Source organism: Dipodomys merriami, unplaced genomic scaffold (genome assembly GCF_024711535.1).
Source record: "Dipodomys merriami isolate MVZ:Mamm:240054 unplaced genomic scaffold, mDipMer1.0.p SCAF_19, whole genome shotgun sequence".
NCBI classification, from domain to species: domain Eukaryota; kingdom Metazoa; phylum Chordata; class Mammalia; order Rodentia; family Heteromyidae; genus Dipodomys; species Dipodomys merriami.
In genome coordinates, this window is record NW_027203270.1 from 19635466 (window position 1) to 19662215 (window position 26750).

The following is a 26750-nucleotide window of genomic DNA, read 5'->3' on the forward strand; positions in this document are numbered from 1 at the left end:
GCATCAATATATGCTTTGAATGGGGAAAGAATTTTGTTATTATTATTAAACATTGCCTGCACTTATCCTTATCAAATTATCACATCTAATGCTTTTGCAACTTATGATTAATACATGAAGATTTAAATAGTGATAACTAGTACTAAAAATAGTTTAATTACCTGAGAAGTTCTCTGACATGTACAGTTGATCTTCATTACTAAAAATTCTGTATTCATGAATTTATCTACTCACTAAAATTTGTTACCCAGAAATCAGTACTGACAGTGTCCTCCTGGTTATTTTCAGACATGTACAGAAAAGTTGAAAAGTTAGTCATCCATCACTTAATGTTCCCACACAGAACTAGGCCAAGAGAGCTCTGTGGTCTTGTCTCAGTTCTGATACAGTGTTCATGTGCCCTTTTGTGGCCCATTTGGTGCCATGATTCTGGCAGTTGTTTTTGCTTGTTTTTGAAATGGCCTCAAGCACAGTACTGAGTGCTGTCTATTGTCCCCAAGTCCAAGAAAGCCTGTGATATGCCATTGGAGAAATGCATGTGTTCAGTAAGCTTGGTTTAGGCCTGAGTGCTTGTGCTGTTGGGCATGACTTCAACAATTCAGAGCATCTAGACAGAGGAAGAGAAAATTTGCCAATCTGAGCACAAAGCTTCTCTGGAAAATGCTAATGTCTTTCATATATGGTGAGCCTGGAAAAGAGTGTTTGTGGATTCATGAGATGAAGACCAAAACAAAAACAAGTGTAGGGACAGCAGTTGTAGCACTGCCCCAACCAAAGAAATTCACACTCACTTTGCTCAGGGTAGGGAAACTGTTTTATCCATTAGCATTGCAAGCCCATAAGGCATGGAAGAGGAAACACTTAAGGCACAGAAAAGTTCTTCAGACCAGGATGCTACAGGAAAAAAATGTTTAAAAAACATACCTGTTCAAGCCAGGTGCTGATCGCTCACACCTGTACTCCTAGCTACTTGGAGGCTGAGGATTGCAGTTCAAAGCCAGTCCAGGTAGAAAAATTCATGAGACTCTTTTATCTTCAATTAACTACCCAAAAGGCTGAAGTAGAGCTGTAGCTCAAGTGGTAGAGTGCTAGCCTTGAGCCAAAAAGCTCACCCAGGCCCTTAGTCAAGTCCTAGGACTTGCGTGCGCGCGCGCATGCACGCACACACACACACACACACACACACACACACACACACACACACACGACACCCGTGTTCAATACTGCAATGAAGTAGGAGGAGTGGGCTTCTGACACTAATATGACTAGTTTGTTTTACAAAGGCATTAGCAAACAAACCTATATAACACAAATGACATTTCAGTTCATGAAAAATGTGACCAGAGGCTCTTTGGAACCGGACTCTGTATTTCTTCTGGGAGCCACAGCACAGTGTTTGCTAGCTGAGTGAGCTTGGTGATTTTAAGTAACTTCCATGAGTAGTGAGAAGTGACAGTGTGCTGTGTCTGGATGAATCATGTAGTATCATGTCACATTCTTCATCAGACATAACAACATGCAGTAAAGCTGTGCTTAGAACCACCCAGACTCAGTAGTTGTGCCTGAGGACCTAATTCAGACCTTCCTCCTCTGTAATGCCAGACATAGCCCCACTTTTGAAAAGAATCAGTCATAGGAGAGTCCTGTCTTTTTTTATTTGTGTTTTTGTGATATATTACTGTTGAGAATATGGTTGAATTGTCCCTAAATCCTTAGAAGTCAGCCCAGACACACACACCACCACCACCAACAACAACAATGAAAACCAACCCAGAACACATTTCAAGTCTACCTCCAGAGGTTATATTTATAATATAATCAAGATAGAAAATAACACAATCTTCTGAGAGGCTTTAAACGTCTCTTAGGAATATGAAGGTATTATTAAGCTATATTGTGTCAGGAGAACCAGGGACACTCAACTTCAGTTAGACTAGTCATTGCTTTCCATGATTTCCTTCAGAGCAACAGAACAATAAAAAATGATGGAAGGTTCTGCAATTCTCATCCCAAACACAACTTCTCTGCCCCACGTGCTGATTCACAAGTGCTAGAGTAGGATGTGAGCAGAGGGATTCTTTTAAAACCTTCTCTTGTGATTCTGACTCACATCCAAAATAGATAACTACTGTTCTTGATCAGAGAATTGTAACCAAGCGGCTTATGTGAGGAGTTTTATGTTTAAATGGCTCTGGTAGTAATGTGGAGAGAATTGGAAGCAGAGAGAAGGACAGAGACAGTGGGAATTGTTCTTAATTAGAGAGACATAGTCAGGCCACCTGTGGAGCTGTCAGTAAACATAGGCTTGCATTCTGGCTGCCCTTGGAGATTCTGAGCTAGTGGGTCTAGAGCTGGGGCCAGGCCCATCTGTGCCTTTGAAATGTGCCACAAGATTCTGAGTTCTGCTTGTGCGTAGGAACTACAATCCTAGAGGCAGACTTTACAGTTGTAAGAGCTTAGACCCTCCTAACAGTAAAAGCCACTCAGGATGCTTGTGTGTAAATAGCCAGGAACTCAGGGTAAATGTGAATGACTGTTAAGGTTTCCTCTATAGTGCTGCATGGTGGTACAACTTGTTTCCTGAGTATAGAACCTAAGTAAGCACCATTTAACTTCCCACATCTTCCTGTTCCCTGCTTAGACATATCTCACTTCCAGTTCCTCCTTTGCAGGTATTCAGAACCGAGTTTAGCATAGACGTTCAGGACAGGTTTGCAAGCCTGTGATGGCTTCCATTGCCACACAGCTTCCCATCTTTCAGGTATCTTGCAGTGTTCCAAATCCTGTCTGAATCATTTATTTCTAGGCAATGTGATCAAACTGGAGGAGCAGAAGTCAGACCTAGAACGGCAGCTCAAGACCCTGACAAAGCAGATAAAGGTGAGTGTGGATTACAGCCAGGGAGGAAGCCTCCTCTGTCAAGTCACTGAACATTACTCCTGTCATAGTGTGGAGGCACTGGGAAAGTACACCAGTACTCTGTCTAGCCACTTTCTCACGGAACACTTCTGTAGCCTGGCTCTGAACTGCACATTCTTTCTAATGGCAGAAAGTAAAAGGAAAGCAATTCTAGTTTTAAGATGGAGAACTTTGTGACGTAAAACTGGAGTTCCCGCCTGCGTCTCTGTCTCCTCTGAGACACTATTAACGCAGGGCCTTATTGCTAGCTATTTTTTTTCTGTCTGATGTGGGGGTTGGAGAGCCCCTGCCTAGCTGCCAGCCCTGCATACCTGTCCTGTGTCTGAAGCATCTGTGGACTCACATTTGCAGGAGGAGACAGAGGAGTGGAGGAGGTTCCAGGCAGACCTGCAGACTGCAGTAGTGGTGGCCAATGACATAAAGTGTGAAGCCCAGCAGGAGCTTCGCACGGTGAAAAGGAGGCTGCTGGAGGAAGAGGAGAAGAATGCCAGGCTGCAGAAGGAGCTGGGGGACATTCAGGGACACAGCAGGTGGGTCCCAGGCAGAACCATACCTCTGTGTGAGTGTGACATGCACTTGGACAGCGCTTAGCTTCTCACTTAATCTCTGTGCATGGGGCTGTGTTGTGGGGAAATGGGATGCTTTCATTTATGTTGCTTTGTGCCAGGTTTATTATTTCTTTTACAGGTTCAGTTTACTACTACCCACTGTCCCTATACTGCTAGAATGTTCCATCCAGGGCTCAGTCACTGCCATGCTTTAGCTTCAGATGTTGAAAATATCTTTTCCTCGCTTGTATGTGAAGAAAAAGTTCCAGGCAAACATAGAAAAGAATGGATGTGATGTCTGGGATATCCATTAGATTTTAGTATTTTATTAGTGTAGGGGTGCACATGTCATAAATACTCACTTGCATAGGTTTGCTGGAGAGGGTAAAGCTGGAATCTCTCAAGGGAAACTGCCACCAGATAAAGGCCGAGGAGGACTTTTGCCTGACTGGCAATCCCTACAGACTATTTAAAAAGGCCTTGACATAATCCACTTTATTCAAAAGGATAAATGTACAAAACAAGGGCACCCTCCATGCCTGACTTGCCTTTCTGGTCTTAGGATGGGATGGGTGGGATACCACATAAATTATTAGCCCAAAGGTTATGTTGAGCAGCAATGTATAAGAGCAATGTGTCTAAGACAAAAATGTCCCAAAGAGCTCAACGTTACTTAAAATTGAAATGAGTTTTATGGACAAGATTGTAAACAGTATTTTAGGCTTTCATTTAGCACTGTTATTTCCCCTCACTCCCCTGGCCTCAGTCAATTGTCTTAATGTTGAGATTCTGGAAATATGAAATGAAGTCTTTTAAAATCAGATTCAACAGGATCTGAATGTTGTTCTGTATACTTTGTCCTAATCCTTCTGTTTTTCATAATCAGTGGGGTTGCTTACTCACTTGCTTCTGAGCCTTGGGGTCATGAATTTCATGCAATTAGGAAAGACTTTTCAGAATTCCATTTTGATTGTCCCATCAAACTTTCTTCAAGTAATCCGTCTTCCCATTGTTCATGATGCTTTGCATTAAATGGCCTCTGGAGAAAGACTAATATTGCCAGGCCCACAATTTACTCTTGAAAAGCCAGTCCTTATTTCAGGCACACACCTCTCCCCTGTGGCCACCAAAGGATGTGAATGAATTTTAAGCAAAAGTAGGCAACTAGGAAAAGGAGATTTCACGGTATTCACTGCTGAGATAGCATCCTCCTCTTTCTAGTTTGTTTTTATGTCTGCTTGTTTGTTTATTTGTCTTGCTTCTATATCATATGTCTTTGGAAGAGGAACCAAGTTTTAACCTTTAAAGTTAAGTAGTTGAAGGCAAGCCCTGAGTTTTGTGCTATCCATAAGAGATTTATTTATTTATTTATTTATTTATTTATTTATTTATTTATTTATTTATTTATTTATTTATTATGAGATTTTTGCATCTCTTATATAGATTTTAAGATACTGGCTTAAGTTCTAATGTAACAGGAAATCTCTCTGTGTATCATAACAGTTTAGGGCTCCATATGTTATATTCTACACCTTCAAATTTTTCTCTCCTCAATACAGAATGTTTCTCTTATTTTCTGGCAATTAATAAACCTACTCCTAGCAGTTTAGTCCCTTCTCACAAAACCTTTCAAAACTTCACTGTTGGTACAGTCAAAACATTAGGCATCAGGTTGTTTCTTGCCTGTCATTGTCCTTGACAGGACATCGGACCATTGCTGGTGATGGTTTCGTGTCTGATTTTGCCCTTCTTTCACAAGCTGCCCCCTCTAAATGTTGACTATATGAAAATTACTCATTGATGGCCCAGCTCGCTCCTGAACCTACATGAGCAAGAATGGAAAGCAGCCTACCCCCTCAGACTCCTGCAGCAACCTAGTGCTTCCATCTTGGCTGAATGAGTTCTTGACTGACACTCTATTTGACTTTGACAGTCATCTCATAAGAACTCAAAGGTCATTCTTGGTTCAGCCTCAGCCAAAGAACTTGCAGAACATTCTCTGATGAGGTCCTCCAAACACAACTAAGAGAAGGTAAGAGCACCCAAAAAGCACCTTGACCATAACATAGGGTTAACTGATTCGTGTTCTCATTATTGTGTAAGTGCATATATGACTTGTTACCCAGTCTGGCTATTGGCTGGAAAATGAAGAGCCTGGGCATGAACCTAAAGTAGTACCTGTTACTAAATTAAACTCAGTCTTTAAAACAAAGCCCCATATTATTTAACTTATTAATGATCTCTAGTCCCATAGTATTTTCAAAGATTTGATTAATTGATTGACTTTTTTGTGTGTGTGCTGGTCGTGGGGCTTGAACTGTTTTTTGTTTTTTTTTTGGGTCCGGTCGTGGGGCCTGAACTCTGGGCCTGGGCATGTCCCTCAGCTCTTCAGCTCAAGGCTAGCACTCTACCACTTGAGCCACAGTGCCACTTCCGGCTTTTTTCTTTTTGCTTATGTGGTGCTGAGGAATCGAACCCAGGGCCTCATGCATGCAAGGCAAGTGCTCTACCACTGAGCCACCTCCCCAGCCCTTGAACTGCTTTTTGAGCTGCTTTTTTTTTTTTGCCAGTCCTGGGGCTTGAACTCAGGGCGTGGGCACTGTCTCTGAGCCTCTTTGTGCTCAAGGCTAGTGCTCTACCATTTGAGCCACAGCACCACTTCCTACTTTTTCTGAGTAGTTTATTGGCAGTAAGAGTCTTATAGATTTTCTTGTCTAGGCTGTCTTCAAACTATGATCTTCAGATCTCGACCTCCTGAGTAGCTGGGATTACAGGCATGAGCCAACAGCACCCAGCTTTCCTGAGCTTTTTTGCTCAAGGCTAGCATTCTCGCACCTGAGCTACAGATCCACTTCTACCTTTTTGTGGTTAATTGCAGATAAGAGTCTGCCCAGGCAGGCTTTGAACCCCAATCCTCAGATCTCAGCTTCCTGAGTAGCTAGAATTATAGGCATGAGCCACCTGTATCCAACTGATTGACTTTTGAGATATGTCTTCACTCTGTTGCCCACACTGGTCTCAAACTCATGAACTCAAGTAGTCCTTTCACCTCAACCCCTTGAGTAGCTGTGACTATAGGCATGAACCACCACTCTTGGGTGGTATATTTAATTTAGTATCAGAATAGCTGATATTAAGATGTGTGAGGAATTAATGCTGTGAACTCATTCTTGCCACCAACCAGCAATTTCGCTCCCCAAGCCTGATTCCGTCTTGTGTTAAGTGAGGAGCTCTAAGTAGTTAGTGTTCCAAGGTTCTTTTAAGATCTACCATTCTGAGACTGGTTAGCCAGGTCTGCTTTGTCTAGTGTGATAGGTAGATACCCATGTGACTACTACTGCCATCTCTCCAGGAATGTTCTGGTAGACTCATGGCTGGACACAGTATCTCCAATTCTTAGCTATAGCTCTTGAGTTTTGATATTTCTCTCCTGGAAATTTCAATAGGCTGAAAGTGATGTTTTACTGGACATGTAAATTAAATGGATGAAAGTATCTTAGATAACTTCTCACTCTGACTTCTTCCCATTTTGAACATTTAAAAGAAAGGTGTTAAAATGAATGCTTTCCTTGAAATTAAAGCATCAGATCTAGGGCTGGAGATGTAGCTAGCTGAGTGATAGACTGCTTACATAGCATGTGCGAAAATCTGGGTCCAATGCCTATCACCTCAACAAGCAAATAAAAAATAAAACCAAGGGCTGGGAAGGTGGCTCAGTGGTAGAGTGCTTGCCTTGCATGAATGAGGCCCTGGGTTCGATTCCTCAGCACCACATAAGCAAAAAAGAAAAAAGCCGGAAGTGGCACTGTGGCTCAAGTGGTAGAGCGCTAGCCTTGAGCTGAAGAGCTGAGGGACAGCGCCCAGATCCAGAGTTCAGGCCTCACTGCCGGACCTAAAAATAAAAAAAACAAAAAACAAAAAAACAGATGCTAGTCACTCACATCTGTAATCCTAGCTACTCTGGAGTCTGAGACTTGGAGGATTGTGGTTCTAACCCAAGCAGGGAAATACAAGAGATTCTTATCTCCAGTTAACCAGCAAAGAGCTAGACTGAAGTGGTAAAACACAATGAGCAAGAAATCTGAGCCTTAGCCAGGTGCTGGTGGCTCATACCTGTAATCCTAGCTATTCAGGAGGCTGAGATCTGAGGATCACGGTTCAAAGCCAGCCTGCGCAGGGAAATCCGTGAGACTCTTATCTCCAATAAACCACTAGAAAATGGGAAGTGGCGCTGTGGCTCAAGTGGTAGAGCGCTCGCCTTGAGCTGAAGAGCACAGGGACAGTGCCTAAGCCCAGAGTTCAAGCCCCATGACTGACAAAAAAAAAAAAAAAAAGAATACCAGGCCTTCAGTTCAAGCCTTGGCATTGAAACATTCTCTCTCTCTCTCTCTCTCTCTCTCTCTCTCTCTCTCTCTCTCTCTCTCTCTCTCTCTGTGTCTGTCTTTCTCCCTCTCTCTCTTCCTCTCCCTCTCTCCCTCTCTCTCTCCCAAAAAAATCCATAGCAAAAAAACCTCAAATCCTGCAAAGTTGAGTCCTAGGAGCCTAACAGATACAGAGAACACAAGCAGCCCAACATCAGAATTTCATGGCCACAAACAACCCTATTGATTGAAAGATGAAGATATTGCCAAGCAGCATATGATACAGGCTTTGTGATCAGTGGCAGGGAATGACCTATGTGTTAGGTTCTCTTGTTCCAAACAGAAAACCTCTTACTTCTAGAGTGACTTGCCCTGCTCTTACTGTGTTTATCATATAATGCCAACAAGCATCCACAAAAACATTGTAAAAGGAACAACATCATTGAAGGCACTGAGTATTTGTTCCTAAGTAACAGCATTTGCTTCCAAGATAGAATGTTTCAGATTCAATTTTGTTCAGCCTGTGCCACTCCCCACCCCCACTGGCTCCTTCATGTACTGTCTGCTGCTGTGGTGAGCAGCATTGTGGCCTATCATGCACAGACTCTGCTGGAACTGTCTTTTAACTCACGTGTGCACATTTCACATTATGCGCTACCGTCCGTCATGTGTGTGCCACCCTCTGCCTCATATTTAGAGCTCTAACATCTCACAGCTGCTCAGCAAGTGTCTTGTAGCTGCTGCTGAAGGGGAAGTGTGCAAATTGGAAATAGAAATTCTTGGGTCACTGTGGTATTCTTTTGATGCTGAAACCCTGGCCCTTGGGAAGGAACCTGGGGATTTCCTGGAGATTCTTCAGTGGTTTCTTAGACCTTTACCTTAGCTCCTATGTCTCTCAGGACTATTGATATTTCATTTGGTCCTAAATGGAGAATTGGTTATCTCCTATTTACTTCAGCAGGTATAATCCATTCAATGACAAGACTACTTATTTTTTCAATTTAAATATATGGTTATGACATTGTATAGTCTAATATATTCCATAATTCTACTTTTTCCATGTTGGGGAGCTAATCTAGGGTCTTGAATGTGTTACTCTGATAGCCCTATTCTGTTAAATTTAAGGGCTATGTGTGTTTCCTTGCTATCTGACCCCCATCCTTACGGATGTGTTTTTGGAAAATGTGGATAAATGCTTCCCTTAGCCTTTAGGAGTTGGGAGCTATAATAATAAAAAGTATTTTTTAAGGCCTAGAATGGTAGCTTGTGCCTATGAGTTCCAGCCACTCAGGAAACAGAGATCAGGAAGATTGGGATAAAGACCAGCTTGGGCAAAAAGTGCAAGACCCAATCTGAAAAATAAGTAAAGCAAAAAAATGGGGGGGGCATGCTTAGCAAGTAAAGGCCCTGAGTTCAAACCTCAATGCTGATAAAAGAGAAGAACCTTTTGTTTTTGGCTTTAAAAACTGAAGGAAACACAAACTGTATATGTCAGGGGACCAACCTTCATTCTAGACATTTCTACTTTACCCACATAATTCTTTATTGGAGAAATGCTGGTAGAAGGTACCTAATAATGTCTCTAATATATTCTCTTAACTGAAAACTTCTGACTTCACAATGAGTAGAAGTGAACGCATGTTACCATACTCTGTACATTAGCTTCTCCCTGTGGGACAGTGTAAGCTGTTGATGTTTAGTTTAAAATGAAGATCCCATTGCCTCATGTATCTCCTTTACCAGCCTTCCCTCCCCCCATTTCTATCTTCACAGCTCCATGGTCTCTGTCAGCTAGCAGAGCATTTGGTGGATGAAAGACAGCCCAGCCCTTGCCATGATTGGAAACTACAGCCATTTCTGTGTGAAAGGGGGAATTGTGTAGAGAAGGAACTAGCCTTTATAAAGAGCCAGTTGTCTTCTTGGCCATTTATGTTTTACACAGTCATTTACAGTTGTTCCTTTTCCTTTTTTCTACATTTTGGACTCAACTTACTACATGATAAAAAATATTTTCCTTGTTTTTTTTTTCCTCAGAAGATTCAGCATTCTCTTTTTTCTTTTTTTGGGGGGGGAGACTGTAATGAAGTTCTGAAAAAAATACAAGTCTTCTGGAAGAAATTTATATGCAACTAGAGTTTTGAAAGTGATTAGTGGCATAGCATACTCAAAATATTGGTGAATGCAGCCCATGCATAAGTTCTTCTTTTTGATGTTTATTTTTAAGCTGCCTTCTGAATATAGTATCCAGTAATCTTGGAATTCACACTACACGTGGAAAAAGAAACCTTCTGCATGATGCCATATTCCGGAGAAGTTAGATAGACATTCTGCCCCCTTAGGTTAAGGCTTCATTGAGCCTTCTTCAAGCTGGGTTTTATTTTATTACCTCATCTGAAACAAGAAACCACTAAACTGTGGTTTGATTTCCTGATTTCTTTTGTTGGATTAAACATTTTAGTTGATGATAAAGGATATGGTTAGCCAGATAGGGACAATGCACAGTGACAATGCTAATGGAAACTAAACTGAAAACTGATGAAGGACAACTTATAAGGAAAGCCTCATGAGTAGAACTACTCTGGAAGCTTAGAAACTTTTAATGTAGAAGTGTGCAAATTACAGCAGTCTAGAATTCAGTGTATGATTTTAAACTTTTGGAAGTACATACACTTGTGAAGATTTATATCTGATTCAACAAGTTCCATCTGACAACCTACTGCATTTCCATGTGAGAGTTGTGAATGGAGGGTTTATTGGCTACACCATGCAAATGGCAATGCAAAAGTCAACTGTCTAATAAAAGGAAAATTAGGACCAAAAATGGTGTTCAAACTCAGGAAGACATTTTGGGGTATCAAATCAGAGAGCACACATTCACTAGAAAAATTTGAAGAAGAAGAAGAAGAGACGTGGATGTCTTCCTATAAAAGTACTTTACACACTTACAGAAATTGTCTTAATAGATTTGAATTTGTATCCTGGGAGATATTTAACATGGACTCAGAGCCTTAGAGTGACTTACAATTCACTCACTGGATGTTTTCAAATAAAACAATAAGAAAAATGCAAGCTCAACTTACAGTGCACAGCTGTGTTTGCACTCATTTTGATGTTTTTACAATGGGTACTGTCAAATGTTTTTTTATAATTGTTCATGAAGTGCTAAATAAATACTATTTAGAAGAGTCTGTTGTTGGATTATTAATCACTGGCCATGTTTCTGCAGGAACTTTAAGGTCTTTTTGTTCTATTTTTTTCCCCTGAATCTAATATCAGAAAATTTCCTTCCCCTTCCTCCTTTTCTTTTGTCCTTTTTTCACTTTTTATTCAATTCAGCATTTTGCATATCCTACCATTCTGTCTATCCTTGTACTCCAGCATTAAGCTACATACCATGCTCTTGCAGTATTATATATGTTATCCTCTATTTGCATTTTCCTTTTCCTTTACTGCTTCTGGAATTTTTTTATTTGGGTTCAAATGGTCTTTTAAATTGTATTCATTTATTTCACATACATATGAGCATATTCACACACGCCCAGGTATTTGAGTCACCTTTGTTTATTGAATATGGTGTGACAGGTGGTTCTTTCTCTTCCAGGTGGCTGGCCAGTCATTTAGTATCACTTCCTGCCCCAACCATTCCTAGTTCACTAGATGGAAGCCTCACCTTTTCATTGTTCAATTTATCCATGTTCAGAGAGCCCTTCACAAATATACCCTCATTTCTTTCTCTTTTGAGCTAGAGTGTTTTAGTGGGATTATTACCTTATTATTTTTAAAAGTCAGTCTTTCATTTTAAATTGTCGTCTTTCATCTACTTTTTTCATATTTTACTGAATTTCAAGGTAAATGCAACCAAATGTCTGTTTCCTGTCATGAACTTACAAATGTGTTCTCTTGAGCACAGTCTCAAAATTTTATGTTCTGAAGTATTTTTATAGATCAAGACTTTTAACTGGGGGCTGGGAAGGTGGCTCAGTGGTAGAGCGCTTGCCTTGCATGCATGAGGCCCTGGGTTCGATTCCTCAGCACCACATAAGCAAAAAGAAAAAAAAAGCCAGAAGTGGTGCTGTGGCTCAAGTGGTAGAGCGCTAACCTTGAGCTGAAGAGCTGAGGGACAGTGCCCAGGCCCAGAGTTCAGGCCCCAAGACCCGATGCCCCCCCCCAAAAAAAAGACTTTTAACTCTTTGTATCAGGACAGGTTTCTGCTTAAATAGATAAGCAAAGGTCAGAACCTCCTAGCCTTTGTCCAAGATTGGTAGCTGTCGATTCTGCTATTAGATAGCTAAAACTTCAAATCTACTATCTTAAAGTAGTAGGAAGGCTCGTTCAGGTAAACTGAAGCTCAGATAGAGTACAGAGGGGATAGGTGCCTGATAGGTACAGTTGCTCTGTTTGCTGTCTCCTGTTTGGAGAAATAGGAATATGAGAATCAGCTTCCTAAGTCTTCTCTGTGTAGCCTGTCATCTATATTATTCCTACTTTATTATTATTCCTGATCTGTCCTTTCTTGCTACTGCCCTTTATACTCAGGATAGTGTTCATGTGCCTGATTCTTTGTAAGGACCATACTGTGTGCTTTTGGTGCTTCATGCTCCTCTCCAGCCTTGGACTTGTAAAATAGGGTTTATTTGCAGGGTTTTCTCATATCTTCATTTTCTTTGGAAGGAAACTGGGGAAAAGCTTTTCTTTTTTTTCTCTTTTGTCGGTCATGGGGCTTGAACTCTGGGCCTGGGCACTGTCCTTGAGTTCTTCAGCTCAAGACGAGTGCTCTACCACTTGAGCTACAGTGCTACTTCTGGTTTTCTGGTGTTTCATTAGAGATAAGAGTCTCACGGAATTTTCTGCCTGGGCTGGCTTTGAACTGCAATTCTCAGATCTCAACCTCCTGAATAGCTAGGATTACAGACATGAGCCACCAGCGCTGAGCCTAAGCTGGTATTTTCTTTTCACCCCATCCTCCTCACTTACTCTCTATGTGGCAGAAATTCTTCAAAGTATGAGTTGGAGGCATGGCACAAGTGGTAGAATACTAGTTATGAGTGAAAAAAACTAAGCAAGAGTGAGAGACCCTAAATTCAAGCCCTAGTACTGGTACAAACAAAAAAGAAAGGAATTTGTAAGTGTAAACCATGTAGAGAGTACCCTTTCCTAGTTTCCACTGTTGATGTCAGACTGTTTTCATTGTTTCAATGATTCTTTTCGTTGAGATTTAGAAGTTAAGGTGTTTGTGTTCAAATTACCATCTTATCTGATTTGTTTTTCTTGTTCTATGTACTAGTGCTGAAGTTACAAGGTGAAATTTATAATATATTGTTTGGCAGCAGGCATAGAATCCTTCATCATAATGATGAAGGATTTTTTTATTTTTATTTTTTTTTGGTCACGGGGCTTGAACTCAGGGCCTGGGCACTGTCCCTGAGCTCTTTTATTCAAGGCTAGTATTCTCCCACTTTGAGCCACAGCTCCACTTGCTGTTTTTGAGTGGTTAATTGGAGATAAGAGTCTCATGGGGACTTTTTTGCCTGGGCTGGCTTAAAATTGCAATCCTCAGGTCTCAGCCTCCTGAGTAGCTAGGATTACAGGAGTGAGCCACCAGCACATAGCTTGATGTAGGATTAAGATCCCTGTCTACAGTAGAGCAACAAACTTCTGTTAAGATATTTGTTTTGTGTAAAACAAGATGGTGAGCAAAAGAAGATGGAAAAGGACCCAAGCAAGCTTCAATGCTGGGCTGAGAGGAGTCATAGGAAGCATGCCAGGGTCTGGAGCTGGACTTTATTAATTTGTTCAGAGCCTCACAGTTGTAAGCATGTAATCTTCCAGTTTTGAAAGAAGCAGTGCTATGCTGTGATAGTTCCCAAATGGAGTTAATGCCTGAATATTTTAAAAATCATCTACAAGCCAGGTAACAGTGGCTCATGCCTATAATCCTAGGTACTCAGGAGGATCAGATTTGAAGATCAAGGTTTGAGGCCAGCCCAGGCAAATAAATACATGAGACTCTTATCTCCAGTTAACTAGCAAAAAAGCCAGAAGTAAAGTTGTGGTTCCAGTGGAAGAGTCCGTCTTGAGTGAGAGTGTGAGGCTCAGAGTTCATCATGCCCAGTGCTGGCACAAACATATACATATATCATCTACAAAGTGTTTGGTTCAAAGTAGATGACAGCACGAGTGGTATCCTGATGAAGTGAATGCAGAAGAAAAGCAATATCATTTGAAAGCCCTGCTCTATCACTAGATTAAAAAAAAATCTGAATTAGATTAAATGAAAATCTTAAAGAAAAAAAGTAATTACAGACATACATATTGGAATTATGACATAAGATAGATTCAGTGAGTGGGTGACACACGTCTGACTGTGGTTAGTGGGAAGTACTGCCTCTTGCTAGTTATAGGCTTCTCCTATTGGTGTTCATGCCCCAGGGTACCTGGCCTCCTGTCTGATGTTCTTAGGTTACTAGTTGCTACCTCCTACGAGCATATTCTTGCATAAAAATAACAGCACTGAGGTAAATATTGATAGTTTTTTTCCCTAGGTATACTTAAAATAAAATTTCAGGAGAAAACAGAACTTTTGTATGCTTCTCACAGTATATTTGTGCATTATAGTTAATTTGGCAAAAGCATAGCCAAATAGAGGTAGATTGCCATCTCAGATTTACCATATATGAACTTTCTTATGGATTAAAGGATAATAACATAGATTTTTGTAGAAAAGTAAATTAGGTGTTTTTGTCTTCCCAGCATAAGGTATAAGCATATACATTTATTTTGCTGAAATTATGAGTTATTTCAGTTTATATATATGTGTAGGTAGAAAAACATATTTCATTACTATTTTAAACATGGCTCCTAAACATTTCATGGCTCCTAGGCCATTTCATCTAAGGAAAGAACAAACCATTAACTACTGTAGAGAAACATACATTAGACTCAGTGAGAGGTGGCATGTTTGTACTTATTCATATTTACAAAATCACGCAAGCTGTGCTTTTGGGATTTGGAAGGCATTTATGACTACACAAATTATTTGTGTTTTCAAGTTGAACTTTAGAGCTTACCATCATGAGCCTTAAGAGATTGTAGTGAGCCTTGAATGATGTTTAACCACTATTGATAACTTGCCATTTTTCCTCTATTTAATGATTTTCCTAAGATGTACCTGGCTACGTCCTTAGATATTTCTTAATGCTGTTTATAGAATATAGTTCCTATCGATTCTGGGAACAGGAGAAATGTAGTAGTTCATTTAATGCTGGAACTATAACAATTCTAAGACAGTTTGGGATAAGGAATTTGAGCTTTAATATTCACAAACTAAAGTGTGAATTAAGTATCTCTTACCTGAAATGCTAGGAACAGAAGATTTTATTTACTATTTGCATGTACATAATTAGATTCTTGGAGGAGGGGACCCAGTCTTGTCCAGAATTTATTGATGTTTTATATATACTTTGTAGACATTGCCTGAAGGTAATTTAATTTTCAGTGCACATGTGTTTTACCTACTATTTGTCATATAAGTCAAGTATGGAGTTTTTCACTTGTAGCAGCATATCTATATTCAAAAACTTTCAGGTTTTGGATATTTTCTGATTGGGATGCTCAACCTGTACCAGTAGCATTCCTAATTGGTTTGTAATGTTTCTTTAATTCATCCTTGGTTTTGTGATTATAAACATCCATACACAAAGTTATGTAATATGGTAGGTAGATATGGGTGTAGTATGTATTTATTTTGTGGTATTAGTGATTGAACAAAGGCTTTACACTTGCTAGGAAGGCATTGTAGCAGCTGAGCTATGCCCCCAGATATAGGGTGGGTATTACTGGTTATTTCTTTTCTCTGCTTGAATAACTTCTTACTTTCTTCTTGCTGTTTTTTACTGTTCTAGCCAAGCAGAATGATTGATCAATTAAATATTATATATGAATAGCTGAAGGCAGGAGTTCTAGAAAATGCTTCTTATAGCCTTGCTGTTTTCTTCTGGTCTAATATTTAATATTTGATGCTTCACATCACAGAGAAACTTAGATAACTAAAAGGAGTGATTATAGGATATAGGATCCTGCATTCTAATACATTAACAAGTAATGAAATTTAAACTATTTTTAAATTATCTTCTTTGGAAACCCTTTGGTTCCAGATCGTTTAAATGGACTGGTAAGAAGGTGTTCCAGTTTGTTAAAGTCCTTCTTGAGAATAACTGGGACAGAATTGAAAGGAATTCCTTTCTACTCAGACCTAACCAGGTTTCTTCCTCTTTCTGTATATAGTTATCATCTTGCTTTTGTTTGTTTTGTTTTTGAGACAGTCTCATCATGTTGCCCAGCTGGCCTTGAACTCCTGGGCTCTCGTGATCTCCCTGCCTCAGCCTCCAGGTATTTGAGTTCACAGGTTTTGCCATCCGAATCACACTGTGTAACCAAAGGGGGAAATACAAAAACCAACTCTTTCCAGCAAACCTTTAAAGATTATTTTAACAAAAGAACACACAACCCTCTACAATTTCTGAAATGCCTAATAGTTTCTTTCAAAGAGATTTTCAATATGCTCATTCTTTCCCACTCAAACGATGGCTATGGAGTCAAGAGTGTAGGGCAGAGAGACTTAAGTGTTTTAAATTTTGCTTCACAGAAATTTGTTCTGTTTGTGTTGACTACAGAACTTCAGAAGATAAGAAAATTAAGGACAAGTGCATTCAACTGCAGAAGCTTATGATTAATTTCAAAAAGATCAGGAAACAAATACTTTAAACTTCCACTGACCTTATTACAGTATACTGCCAGAAATATTCTGTTTGAGCTATTCTCATAAATTAGTCATCTGGAAAACCAGCTGTAGAAATAGGATATAATAAAAAGAGAAGTGATTTAGTAACTGGAAGGCTGGGAGCTCTTGTTTTGGCTCATTCACAAGGAGATTAAATGACACACCAAAGTACCCTGCATGAGGAAGCCACACATGAGTAGATTAAATCAGACCATCTTCCTATGAATCTGTGCTGGAATAAAAACCACACAAAGAACATACTAGAAAAATTGGGTGTGACTAGATGTTTTGCCTCATGCAGAATTACTGTTCTTACTCTCAGAGGGCAAACAACATATGAGGCCAATATCTACTGGATTGCATTTTAATTTGCTTAGGCAAAAAGGTATCCAATGGCCTGAAGAATTGTTGGGAGGGCTGAAAAAACAGACTCTCAGCTGAGCTTCCAGGAATAGCTTTCTAAAATTACAACACCAAACTGGACCACTGGAGGACCTGCTGCCTCCACCATAACAAGAGGGTACAGACTCATTTGGATAGCTACAGTGCAGCTCCCAGCACCAGAGGCATTTTGTCCCTGCTACGGTCTATATGCAGTCAATAATGAATGCCTCATGCCCTACTTCTTTTCCTCAACTCAGGTCCCACTCCAGTCTTTTTGATTGGTGGAACCCTAATCACATCTGAAACCTTAGATGTAGGATAATCCTGAGATTTCATTGTTCCAACCTCTGAGTTTGCTCCTTGGGGTTTGTAACACATGTGAACATACCTATACGTTGTGTTCTTTGACAGTAAGCTAAATATGTACGATAAATGACATTTTTTTTTTTACATTTGCTGGTAAATTCACATACTTCTTTCTTTAGAGAGCTAAAATCAAATGATTATACTTATACTATTTCTGACCATTTCCTAAGAAAACATCTCAACAATGGAGCGCTGTCCCTGCATTATTTCCTAAAGATGCAACGGACACAGAAAACAGGATTTTAAATTTAGAATTCTTCTACTTTTGTGTATTCTCTCCACATCAGTTCCACTTCCATTTGTGTCATTTATCCCCCTCTGGGGTCATCCTTCATCTTTTCAATTTGATGTGCTCTTTATGTACAGACCTGTGAATGAAGAATCAGACTCATCGGAGGTAGATGCTGCTGGCCGGTGGCATGGTGTCTATGTCAATAGAACATCTCCAGCACCGTCGGAGTCTGCAACCACTGTAAAGTCACTGATCAAGTCATTTGACTTAGGACGCCCAGGTATTTAAATCATTGTTTTACATAAGCAAAGCTCCACATTCACATGCAGCGCTGGCATATCAAGCCTGTGGCAGAGTTCTGTCTAGATAATGCTTCAAAGCCTGGCTGAGTCTCCAACGAGGCCACAGTAGAGAATGTGGCACATAGAGAGACAAATAAAGACTCCAATCTCTCCCTACCTCTTCCCAACCCCAGTTCCTGCCTTTCTACTTTCCTTTTCTGCTGTGTGTAAGTGGGCCATTCAGTTTCCTACTGTTTGGCTTCTCCCTGTCTCCTGAAAATTTGCTGGGTCAGCCAGAGGCTTTGCTTGCTAAGAAATAAGGCACTACAGCGGTGAATTTGGCCCTCTTGTAGGAATCCTGGTCACACTTACTATGCATTACACTGTGTGTTGCCAGCTTTTTCTGGAATGATCTGGCTGACTCATAATTTCCTTTTAGTTATACTTAGCTGAAATATGAGAAAAATGCATGTTCATGCTTTTACATGCCCACACAATGTAGTAAATAAGAGAAACACAATGTGTAACTCTTCATAATAGTAATATATTCTTTTCTTTGACTACTACAAGTGTGTTTCTAGTGGAGGACTGGAGCAATAGCTAGTCGTTAAATGTATTTAGCTCTTCTAAAACTGTTTGCAGTTAAATTTGAAATTAAGATTAGACTATACATGTGGAGAGACAGGAAAGCCCTGTGAGTCAGTTTGTGCATAGATCAACAGAAATGGCTTGTGAAAGGTCAATCTTGTTCTTTCCCCCCACCCCCCCAGAGGAACTTCATTACATACACATTTCTTTTTTCTTAAGTGTCTTACATTCCAGACCAATCCTCACTCAGCTAACTCCTCCCTATAATGTCTTCAACCATAGTCCAGAGGAGAGAAGGATAATAAATGTTTTTTTAAACTGAATATCAAAGGATATTTAAGTCACCAGAAAATGTTCATAGCAAATCAAAACTATTGTTTGCACTTTTGAACTGGAATATGTTCCAACAATCGCTTTTCTTAGCAGGTGGGGCTGGGCAGAATATTTCTGTCCACAAGACCCCCAGAAGTCCCCTGAGTGGAATACCAGTGAGGACGGCTCCCGCAGCAGCAGTCTCTCCAATGCAGGTATTAGAAAGGCCCATAAGTGTATATGTGTACAAGATTATATCATCTAGAATTTTTATCTACATGTTTTCAAGTAAATACTAAGGTAATTTTTTTTAAACCAGGCATGTGAGCAGGTAATACCAAATGATCAAAAGCAAAGAGAAAAAGTACACCCTAGATACTGATAATTACTAGCAACAGCTATTATAACAACAATTATTAACAAGGTTAACATGGTCAAAAATAAATGAACTGGACACCAGAGTCTCCCTTCTGTAATCCTTGATACTTGGGAGGCTAGATCAGGAGGATTGTGCTTCCAGGCCATCTTGAATATACACATAAGGCCCCTTCTCAACCAACAGCTGGGGACCATGGCATACCTGTCATCTCAGCTTTGTGGGAGACTGAGATTGGGAGGATTAGAGTTCTTAAGACAGCTTAGGCAGGAAAGTCTAAAAGTATCTCTATGGAAGCAGTTTGGCATGGTGGTACCTATCTATTTTGACTATGGCAGGAAGCACAAAGTAGGCAGATGATGTTCCAGACACAAACTATATATCAAAATAACCAGTGTTAATCAAAAAAAAAAAAAAAAAAAAAAGAACCTCGGGGAAGGTAGGGAGGGAGGGGATGGTAGGGGGAAAACAATGGAGGGGGTAACAATGTTCAAGAGGAAGTGTACTCATTACCTCACTCATGTAACTGTAACCTTCTGTATAGTATCTTTACAATAAAAAAAAAGAATTTAGGCAACTTTCCCAAATATGTAAAAAAATAAATAAATAACCAGTGTTTCAGAGTATTAGGGGTTTACACCTATAATCCTAGTTACTCAGGAAGCTGAGAGCTGAGGATCAGTTTGAAGCCAGCCAGGGCAGCAAAATCTGTGAGACTCTTTATCTCTAATAAACCAGCCAAAAGTCAGAAATGGAGGTGTGGCTTAAGTGGTAGAGAGCCAGCCTTGAGTATAAAAGCAAAGCAAGAGCATAATGCCCTGAGTTTGAGCCCTAGTACTGGTGCACAAAAAAGGTAAAATAAACAATACAAAAAAGTGGGGGTTCACACCAGTGACTCACATCTGTAATTTTAGCTATTGGGGAGGCTGAGATCTGAGGATCACAGTTGGAAGCCAGCCCAAGCAGGGAAGTCCACAAAAGTCTTATCTTCAATCAAGTACTAAAAAAACTGGAAGTAGAACTATGACTCAAGTGGCAGAATGCTAGTCTTGAGCAAAAAAGCTTAGAGAGTAGGTAGCACCCAGGCTCTAATTTGGTTGCTGTAGATGAGTTTTAACTTATTAAATTTTCCCAACATTTTGGGGTAGTAGATACTGTTGGGACTATTGCTGTGCTTTGCTAAAAAAGATAAAGTTTAGAAAATCGCATACCTCATATTCATGCAGCTGGTTGGTGGCAGTCTGGCTGCAAAGCTGTGTGCTTGCTTGCCTAGTCATGTGGCCTCTCTTTGGTTTTTGGTTTTTGGGTCAGTCATGGGGTTTGAACTCTGGGCCTGGGCACTGTCCCTATGCTCTTTAGCTCAAGACTAGCACTCTACCACTTGAGCCACAGTGCCAGTTCTGGTTTTTTGATGGTTCATTGGAGATGAGTCTCACAGAAATTCTTGCCTGGGTTGGTTTTGAACCGTGAGCCCCAGATCTCAGCCTCCTAAGTAGTTAGGATTTCAGGTGTGAGCCACCAGCGCCCAGCTAAGGTGGCTCTTGAATTGTCAAGCTAGTGGTTATAATCTAGCAAAGAGAACAGGGCAGCTATAGACCCAATGTAGCATTAATTTCAAGATATATAAGCAAACCAAACCAAATGATTAAAAATAGTGTAATGTTATAACATCTGGTTTTTATAAGAACAGAGGATTTTTATGGTGCTTAAAAAATTAGCAAAATCTTCAGATGTGTGTGTGTTACTAAGGTTGAATACCTGGGGGCCTTGCATACTGGGATATTTGCTATCTTAACAGGCCTTCCATGTACAGTACAGTAATATTACCTGTAAGCATGATGTTAAATAGAAGCTCTCTAGAACTTGATGAATTTCGACTCTGTACCCATTGAACAACAGCGTGCTGTTTCCTCTAGCTAGACATTTAGGTTTTTTCCTCCTCTTGCCTATTGTGAATAATGCTGAAATAAACACCAGTGGGCAAATAGCTCTTTCAGATCCTAATTTTGATTATTTTCAGTAAATACCCAGGAGTAGGATTGCTAGGTCCTATGGAAGTTCTATTTAAAATATTAAAATTATTCTGTTTTTAAAGGAACTGTTCCATAAGGGTTTTGTCATTTTTCATAGTACTGAGATTGAACCTAGGTCCTCCGGCATGCTAGGTAAAAGCTCTACCACTGAAGCTATGCCTCTGCCCTTTTTATTTGAAAGAGTATCACTACCTTATTGCTAGGGCTAATCAAAACTCCTCCTACCTTCCTTTCCTGAATAGCTGAGATTCCAAGTATGTATCACCAGAATCAGTGTTCCTTCTATTTTTAGTACTCTTTTATATTCTTATCATCATGTCCAAGTTCTACTTCTCCATATCTTCACCAGGGCTGGTTATCTTCTGGGGTATCATGTAAGAACTTTTTGTGTGTGTGCCAGTCCTGGGGCTTAAACTCAGTGCCTGTACTGGGACTTTTCTGCCCAGGTGGCATTGAACCATGATCCTCAAATCTCAGCCTCCTGAGTAGATAGGATTACAGGCATGAATCACTGGTTCCCAGCTGACTTTCGTGTGTGTGTGTGTGTGTGTGTGTGTGTGTGTGTGTGTGTGGTGTGTGTGTGTGTGTGTGTGTGTGTGTAATTAATTAAGTCTCATGGACTTCTCTGCCTGGCTAGCTTTAAACCGAGATCCTCAGATCTTAGCCTCCTGAGTTGCTAGGATTACAGGTGTGAGCCATTGGTGCCTGGCTATAAGGGGCTTTCTAATGAGAATGAAATGATCTCTCAATGTTTTTGATTTCTATTTCCCTGATTGGTGATGTCGAGCATATTTTTCATATACATATTGGCCACTAAAAACAAAACAAAAGAAAAACAGTGGTTTATTTTTTAATACACACATGCTCAAACGTGTAAAATATTACACAGAGGATAGTCATGAAGCCAATAATCAACATTGCTTGTGGGGGAAAGAAATGGACGATAAGGCTGGGCACTGGTGGCTCATGCCTGTAATCCTAGCTACTCAGGAGGCAGAGATCTGAGAATCATGGTTCAAAGCCAGCCTGGGCAGGAAAATTCATGAGACTCTTATCTCCAGTTAACCACTAGAAGACCAGAAGTGGCGCTGTGGCTCAAGTGGTAGAGTGCTGGCCTTGAGCTGAAGAGCTCAGGGACAGTGCCCAGGCCCAGAGTTCAAGCCCCACGACTGACCAAAAAAAAGAAAAGGGCAATGAGAATGAAAAGAAGACCATCTTTCTCCAGTTTTCCCTTTGCATTCCAGTAAGGATTGTGCCCCTTGCATCTTTTTTTTTGGGGGGGGGAGAGTGGGGGTCCGTTCGTGGGGCCTGAACTCTGGGCCTGGGCGCTGTCCCTCAGCTCAAGGCTAGTGCTGTACCACTTGAGCTATAGCGCCACTTCCGGCTTTTTTCTTTTTTGCTTATGTGGTGCTGAGGAATCGAACCCAGGGCCTCATGCATGCAAGGCAAGCGCTCTACCACTGAGCCACCTTCCCAGCCCCCTTGCATCTTTTATCTATTCAAATAAGTTATTTTAAAAGCTCTCTATGGTGATTCTGTTGTGCTTAGACCTATTGTATGTACACATGTATACACACACCTGTGTTGTGCTATTCTTGACATCACAAGTTTACCATGTACCTTTTGGTTTCCATAGAGACACTGTACATTCAGCAGCATCCGGCCTACGACCAAAGGGATGACTCAACGCTTGGACCTTCCAGACCTTCCCCTCTCAGGTAAATCACTTGATATTTATTACCTAAATATTTTACAAATGTACTTGTAATGTGGTACAAAATTATTCACCCTCTATCTTTCTTTTTCCCTTCCCTTAAGCACTGTACTTTTCACTTTTTGTGTGTGTGTGTGTGTGTGGCACTGGCTTTTCTTCTTTGTTCTGCCTAAAATTGAAAAGTAAAATGGGGCATTTATGCCAACTGATTTCAGCCCCTATGTGTATACATTGTGGATGTCAGATCCAACTGTGCAGTGGATGAGAGGAAATCTCTCCCCCTGGGTGTATTCTCAGTGTGGGTGGAACAGGAGAGATGCCAAACTTGGTTGGCTTTTTTTTAATGTACTGAATCTCAAGAGAATATTTTATAATGTTTTAAAAATAACTATTTTAAGTAAATAACCTTATCCAATTTTATATTCACAATTCTTAAAATATGCCTCTCAGGATATCTGTGCCTTCTTTGAGCATAATTTTTTTCCTGTTGTTATACTGCATTCTTTTTTTTTTTTTTGTGGCCTACCTATGAATCTCAGTAGCTGAAACTGCAGGCACATATCAACACACCTAACTTATTGATTGAGAAGGGCTCTCATTAACTTTTTGACTGGGCTGGCCACACTTTGTTAAGTAGCTAGGATTATGGGCATAAATGTTTTAGGTTTGTTTTGTTTGAATTACTGAAAATTAAATTGAGAGCATGTGCTCTACCATTTGAGCCATGCCTCTAGCCCCCTGTTGTGTTGGTTATTTTGTTGTTGTTGTTGGTTGTGGGACCTGAACTCTGGGCCTAGACGCTGTCCCTTAGCTCTTCAGCTCAAGGCTAGTGCTCTACCACTTGAGCCACAGTGCTACTTCTGGCTTTTTCAGTTTATATGGTGCTGAGGAATCGAACCTAGGGCCTCATGCGTGCAAGGCAAGCACTCTACCACTGAGCCACCTTCCCAGCCCTGTGCTGGCTATTTTTAAGGGAACATCTCATTCTATGCCCAGGCCAACCTGGGCTGTGATCCTTCTACTTATACTTCTCAAAATCACTCAGAATGACTCTTTCCAGCTGTTGGGCTTCTCCTGTAGCTGGGATAAGCTGTTGTTTAAGATGGTATTTTACAAATGTTTATGCCCAGACTGGTCTTATACCAACATCCCCATTCTGTCCTTCTAAGTAGCCAGGATTACAACATCTTCAATCTCTCGTAAGTAGCCAGGATTACGGTACTGAGTGACCAGGCCTAGCAATGAATATTCTCAATGGTGTCAAGAATGGTGAATCCCTTCTAAGATTTCAACTTGCTTTTGCTTGGATCCCTCAGAGGAATCTCTGTCCATAGCAGATATGGCCTTACAAAATGTATTGTTTAAGTAATACAGTTTGACATTCAGAATTATTCCTTGATCCAAGGTCTGCAGAATGGCTGTTATATTAGCAGGCATGAAAACATTAATTTAGAAAAAAAAACATGAATCTTATACTTTCCCACTAGAGTTCGATATGACCAGATACACTGCTAATGGTTGGTAATACTTTGGAAGGAATATTTTTTTCTGAGCAATATCTCTCAATAGTAGGCTTAACCTACGCAGTACATCATGTCATAAACAGATGTGTTGCCATCTAGTCTTTGTTGTTCCATTTATAGAACACAAGCAGAGTAGATTTGGAATCATTCTTTTTTTCCATTTCCTGGAGTTCATTTAGATAAATATTATTTATAGTCAGTTATAGGGCTTGAACTCAGGGCCTGGATGCTGTCTCTGAGCTCTTTTGCTCAAGGCTAGCACTCTACCACTTTGAGCCACAGCACCACTTCTGAATTTCTGGTGGTTTATTGGAGATAAGAGTCTCACAGAGGGCTGGGAAGGTGGCTCAGTGGTAATGCGCTTGCCTTGCATACTCGAGGCCCTGGGTTCAATTCCTCAGCACCACATAAGCAAAAAGAAAAATGCCGGAAGTGGCGCTGTGGCTTAAGTGGTAGTGCGCTAGCCTTGAGCTGAAGAGCTGAGGGACAGCACCCAGGCCCAGAGTTCAGGCCCCACAGCCAGACCCCCCCCCCAAAAAAAAAAGAGTCTCACAGACTTTCCTACCCAGGCAGGCTTCAAACCATGATCCTCAGATCTTAGCCTCCTGAGTAGCTAGGAGTACAGACATGAGCCACCAGTGACCAGCAAGATAAATATTATCTTATATGACCAGAGGCACATAGGCATTTTGTCTTTGTGTTCCTTCCCTAAGAGAATAATTCTTAAAACCTCCAGAATTTTCTTTAGTCAAAACTTAAGTCATAGGCATCCAAATCTGTGTTCCATTTTAGAAATGGAGGGAAAAGGCTAAAACAGAAAGTTGAAACCTGTCCTTATTTAAGTTCTATGCATAACTATATAACTATATAACATAATAGCAAATAAAATAGTGAATAACTTCATTTTATGTACAGTACTGGGTGATCTTTTTTCCCTATAAATTGTGGTAATAGCTACATAAAACAAAACTTGCCATCTAGTTTAACTATTGTAAGTATCCTTAGTGGATGAGCTTTGTCTCAGAGTGTTTGTGTCTTCTCTGTTACAATAGCTCCAGTTTCTTAGCTTTGATTGACAAGCTAAATAAATACTGAAATTGAGACCACAACTGTTGCTATGAAACAAATAGCTCATTGACAGCCTTACCCTCCTCTTCCCATCAGGCACCTGTCTCTGGAGTTGACTCCATTTGCTAGAATAAAGAAAGAATTACACAGTAAAAATTGTTTCCAGCCATTCCCACCAACTTCTTATCAACATTGAGGTCATCAGAAGTTACAGAACCAGGATTAATGTACTGCTGTTGTTGTTCTCTTCAATGATGTAAACATTATTTTTCTCTGCTATTTACAGCTAATTGGCCTCACTCCCAACTTCATTGCCCATAATTGGAGGCTATTAGCTGGAGAAGTATTGTTTTTGTTTATGGGTCAGGTGAGGGGGAGGGTGTCTCAGCCTGATCATTATTGGTCATGTAGCTTTGTGTTTCTTACCTAATTCTCTGAACTCCAGTTTCCTCTGTCAGTCTGGAAGATTTTTTCCTATTCTCTGCTCTTAAGATCTTTTAAGAAATATGAGACAGCCAGGCATCAGTGGTTAATCCTTGTAATCCTAGCTACTCAAGAGGCTGAGATCTGAGGATCCTGGTTCGAAGCTAGCCTAGGGCAGGGAAATCAATGAGACTTAACTCCAGTTAACCACCAAAAAGCCAGAAGTAGAGCTGTGGTGTAAGTGGTACAGCACTAGTCTTGAGCAAAAATGTTCAGGGACAGCACCCACACCCTGAGTTTAAGCCTTAGATCTGGCCTTAGAACACACACACACACAATATCTGGAGGATTCAGCTTTTAGTTGGAGACTAATATTACAGTTTTAAAAAGGAGTTTTAACAAAGATTTGTGCTTACTTTTTAGTGAAGCAAACCCTGTGATTTGAAATGCTTCTTCTCTTGTAAAATAGTTCTCATTCTTAAACCCAGTGCTAATGGCTCATGTCTGTAATCCTAGCTACTCAGGAGGCTAAGATCTGAGGATCATGGTTTGAAGCCAGCCTGGGTAGGAAAGTCTGTGAGACTCTTTTTTTTTTTTTTTTTGCCGGTCATGGGGCCTGAACTCTGGGCCTGGGCGCTGTCCCTCAGCTCTTCAGCTCAAGGCTAGTGCTCCACCACTTGAGCCACAGTTTCACTTCCGGTTTTTTTTTCTGCTTATGTGGTGCTGAGGAATCGAACCCAGGGCCTCATGAATGCAAGACAAGCACTGTACCACTGAGCCAACTTCCCAGCCCTCTGTGAGACTCTTATCTCCAATAAACCACCAGAAATTCAGAAGTGGTGC

At 40.5% G+C, this 26750-nt stretch overlaps 1 protein-coding gene across 5 annotated transcripts in view; it reads left to right on the plus strand.

Moving 5' to 3' along the window:
* Nucleotides 1-26750, plus strand: part of Specc1 (sperm antigen with calponin homology and coiled-coil domains 1) — a 252278-nt gene that overhangs the window by 158990 nt on the left and 66538 nt on the right. For 4 of the 5 annotated variants that reach the window (XM_070027618.1, XM_070027617.1, XM_070027616.1 and 1 more), the window contains 5 exons: nt 2807-2880; nt 3271-3449; nt 17724-17869; nt 18882-18985; nt 22816-22897. In XM_070027618.1, the coding sequence (XP_069883719.1) occupies nt 2807-2880; nt 3271-3449; nt 17724-17869; nt 18882-18985; nt 22816-22897 (585 nt within the window). Of the gene's footprint in view, nt 1-2806; nt 2881-3270; nt 3450-9601; nt 11002-17723; nt 17870-18881; nt 18986-22815; nt 22898-26750 lie in introns of those variants that run through there. The other variant, XM_070027622.1, reaches the window with a different exon arrangement.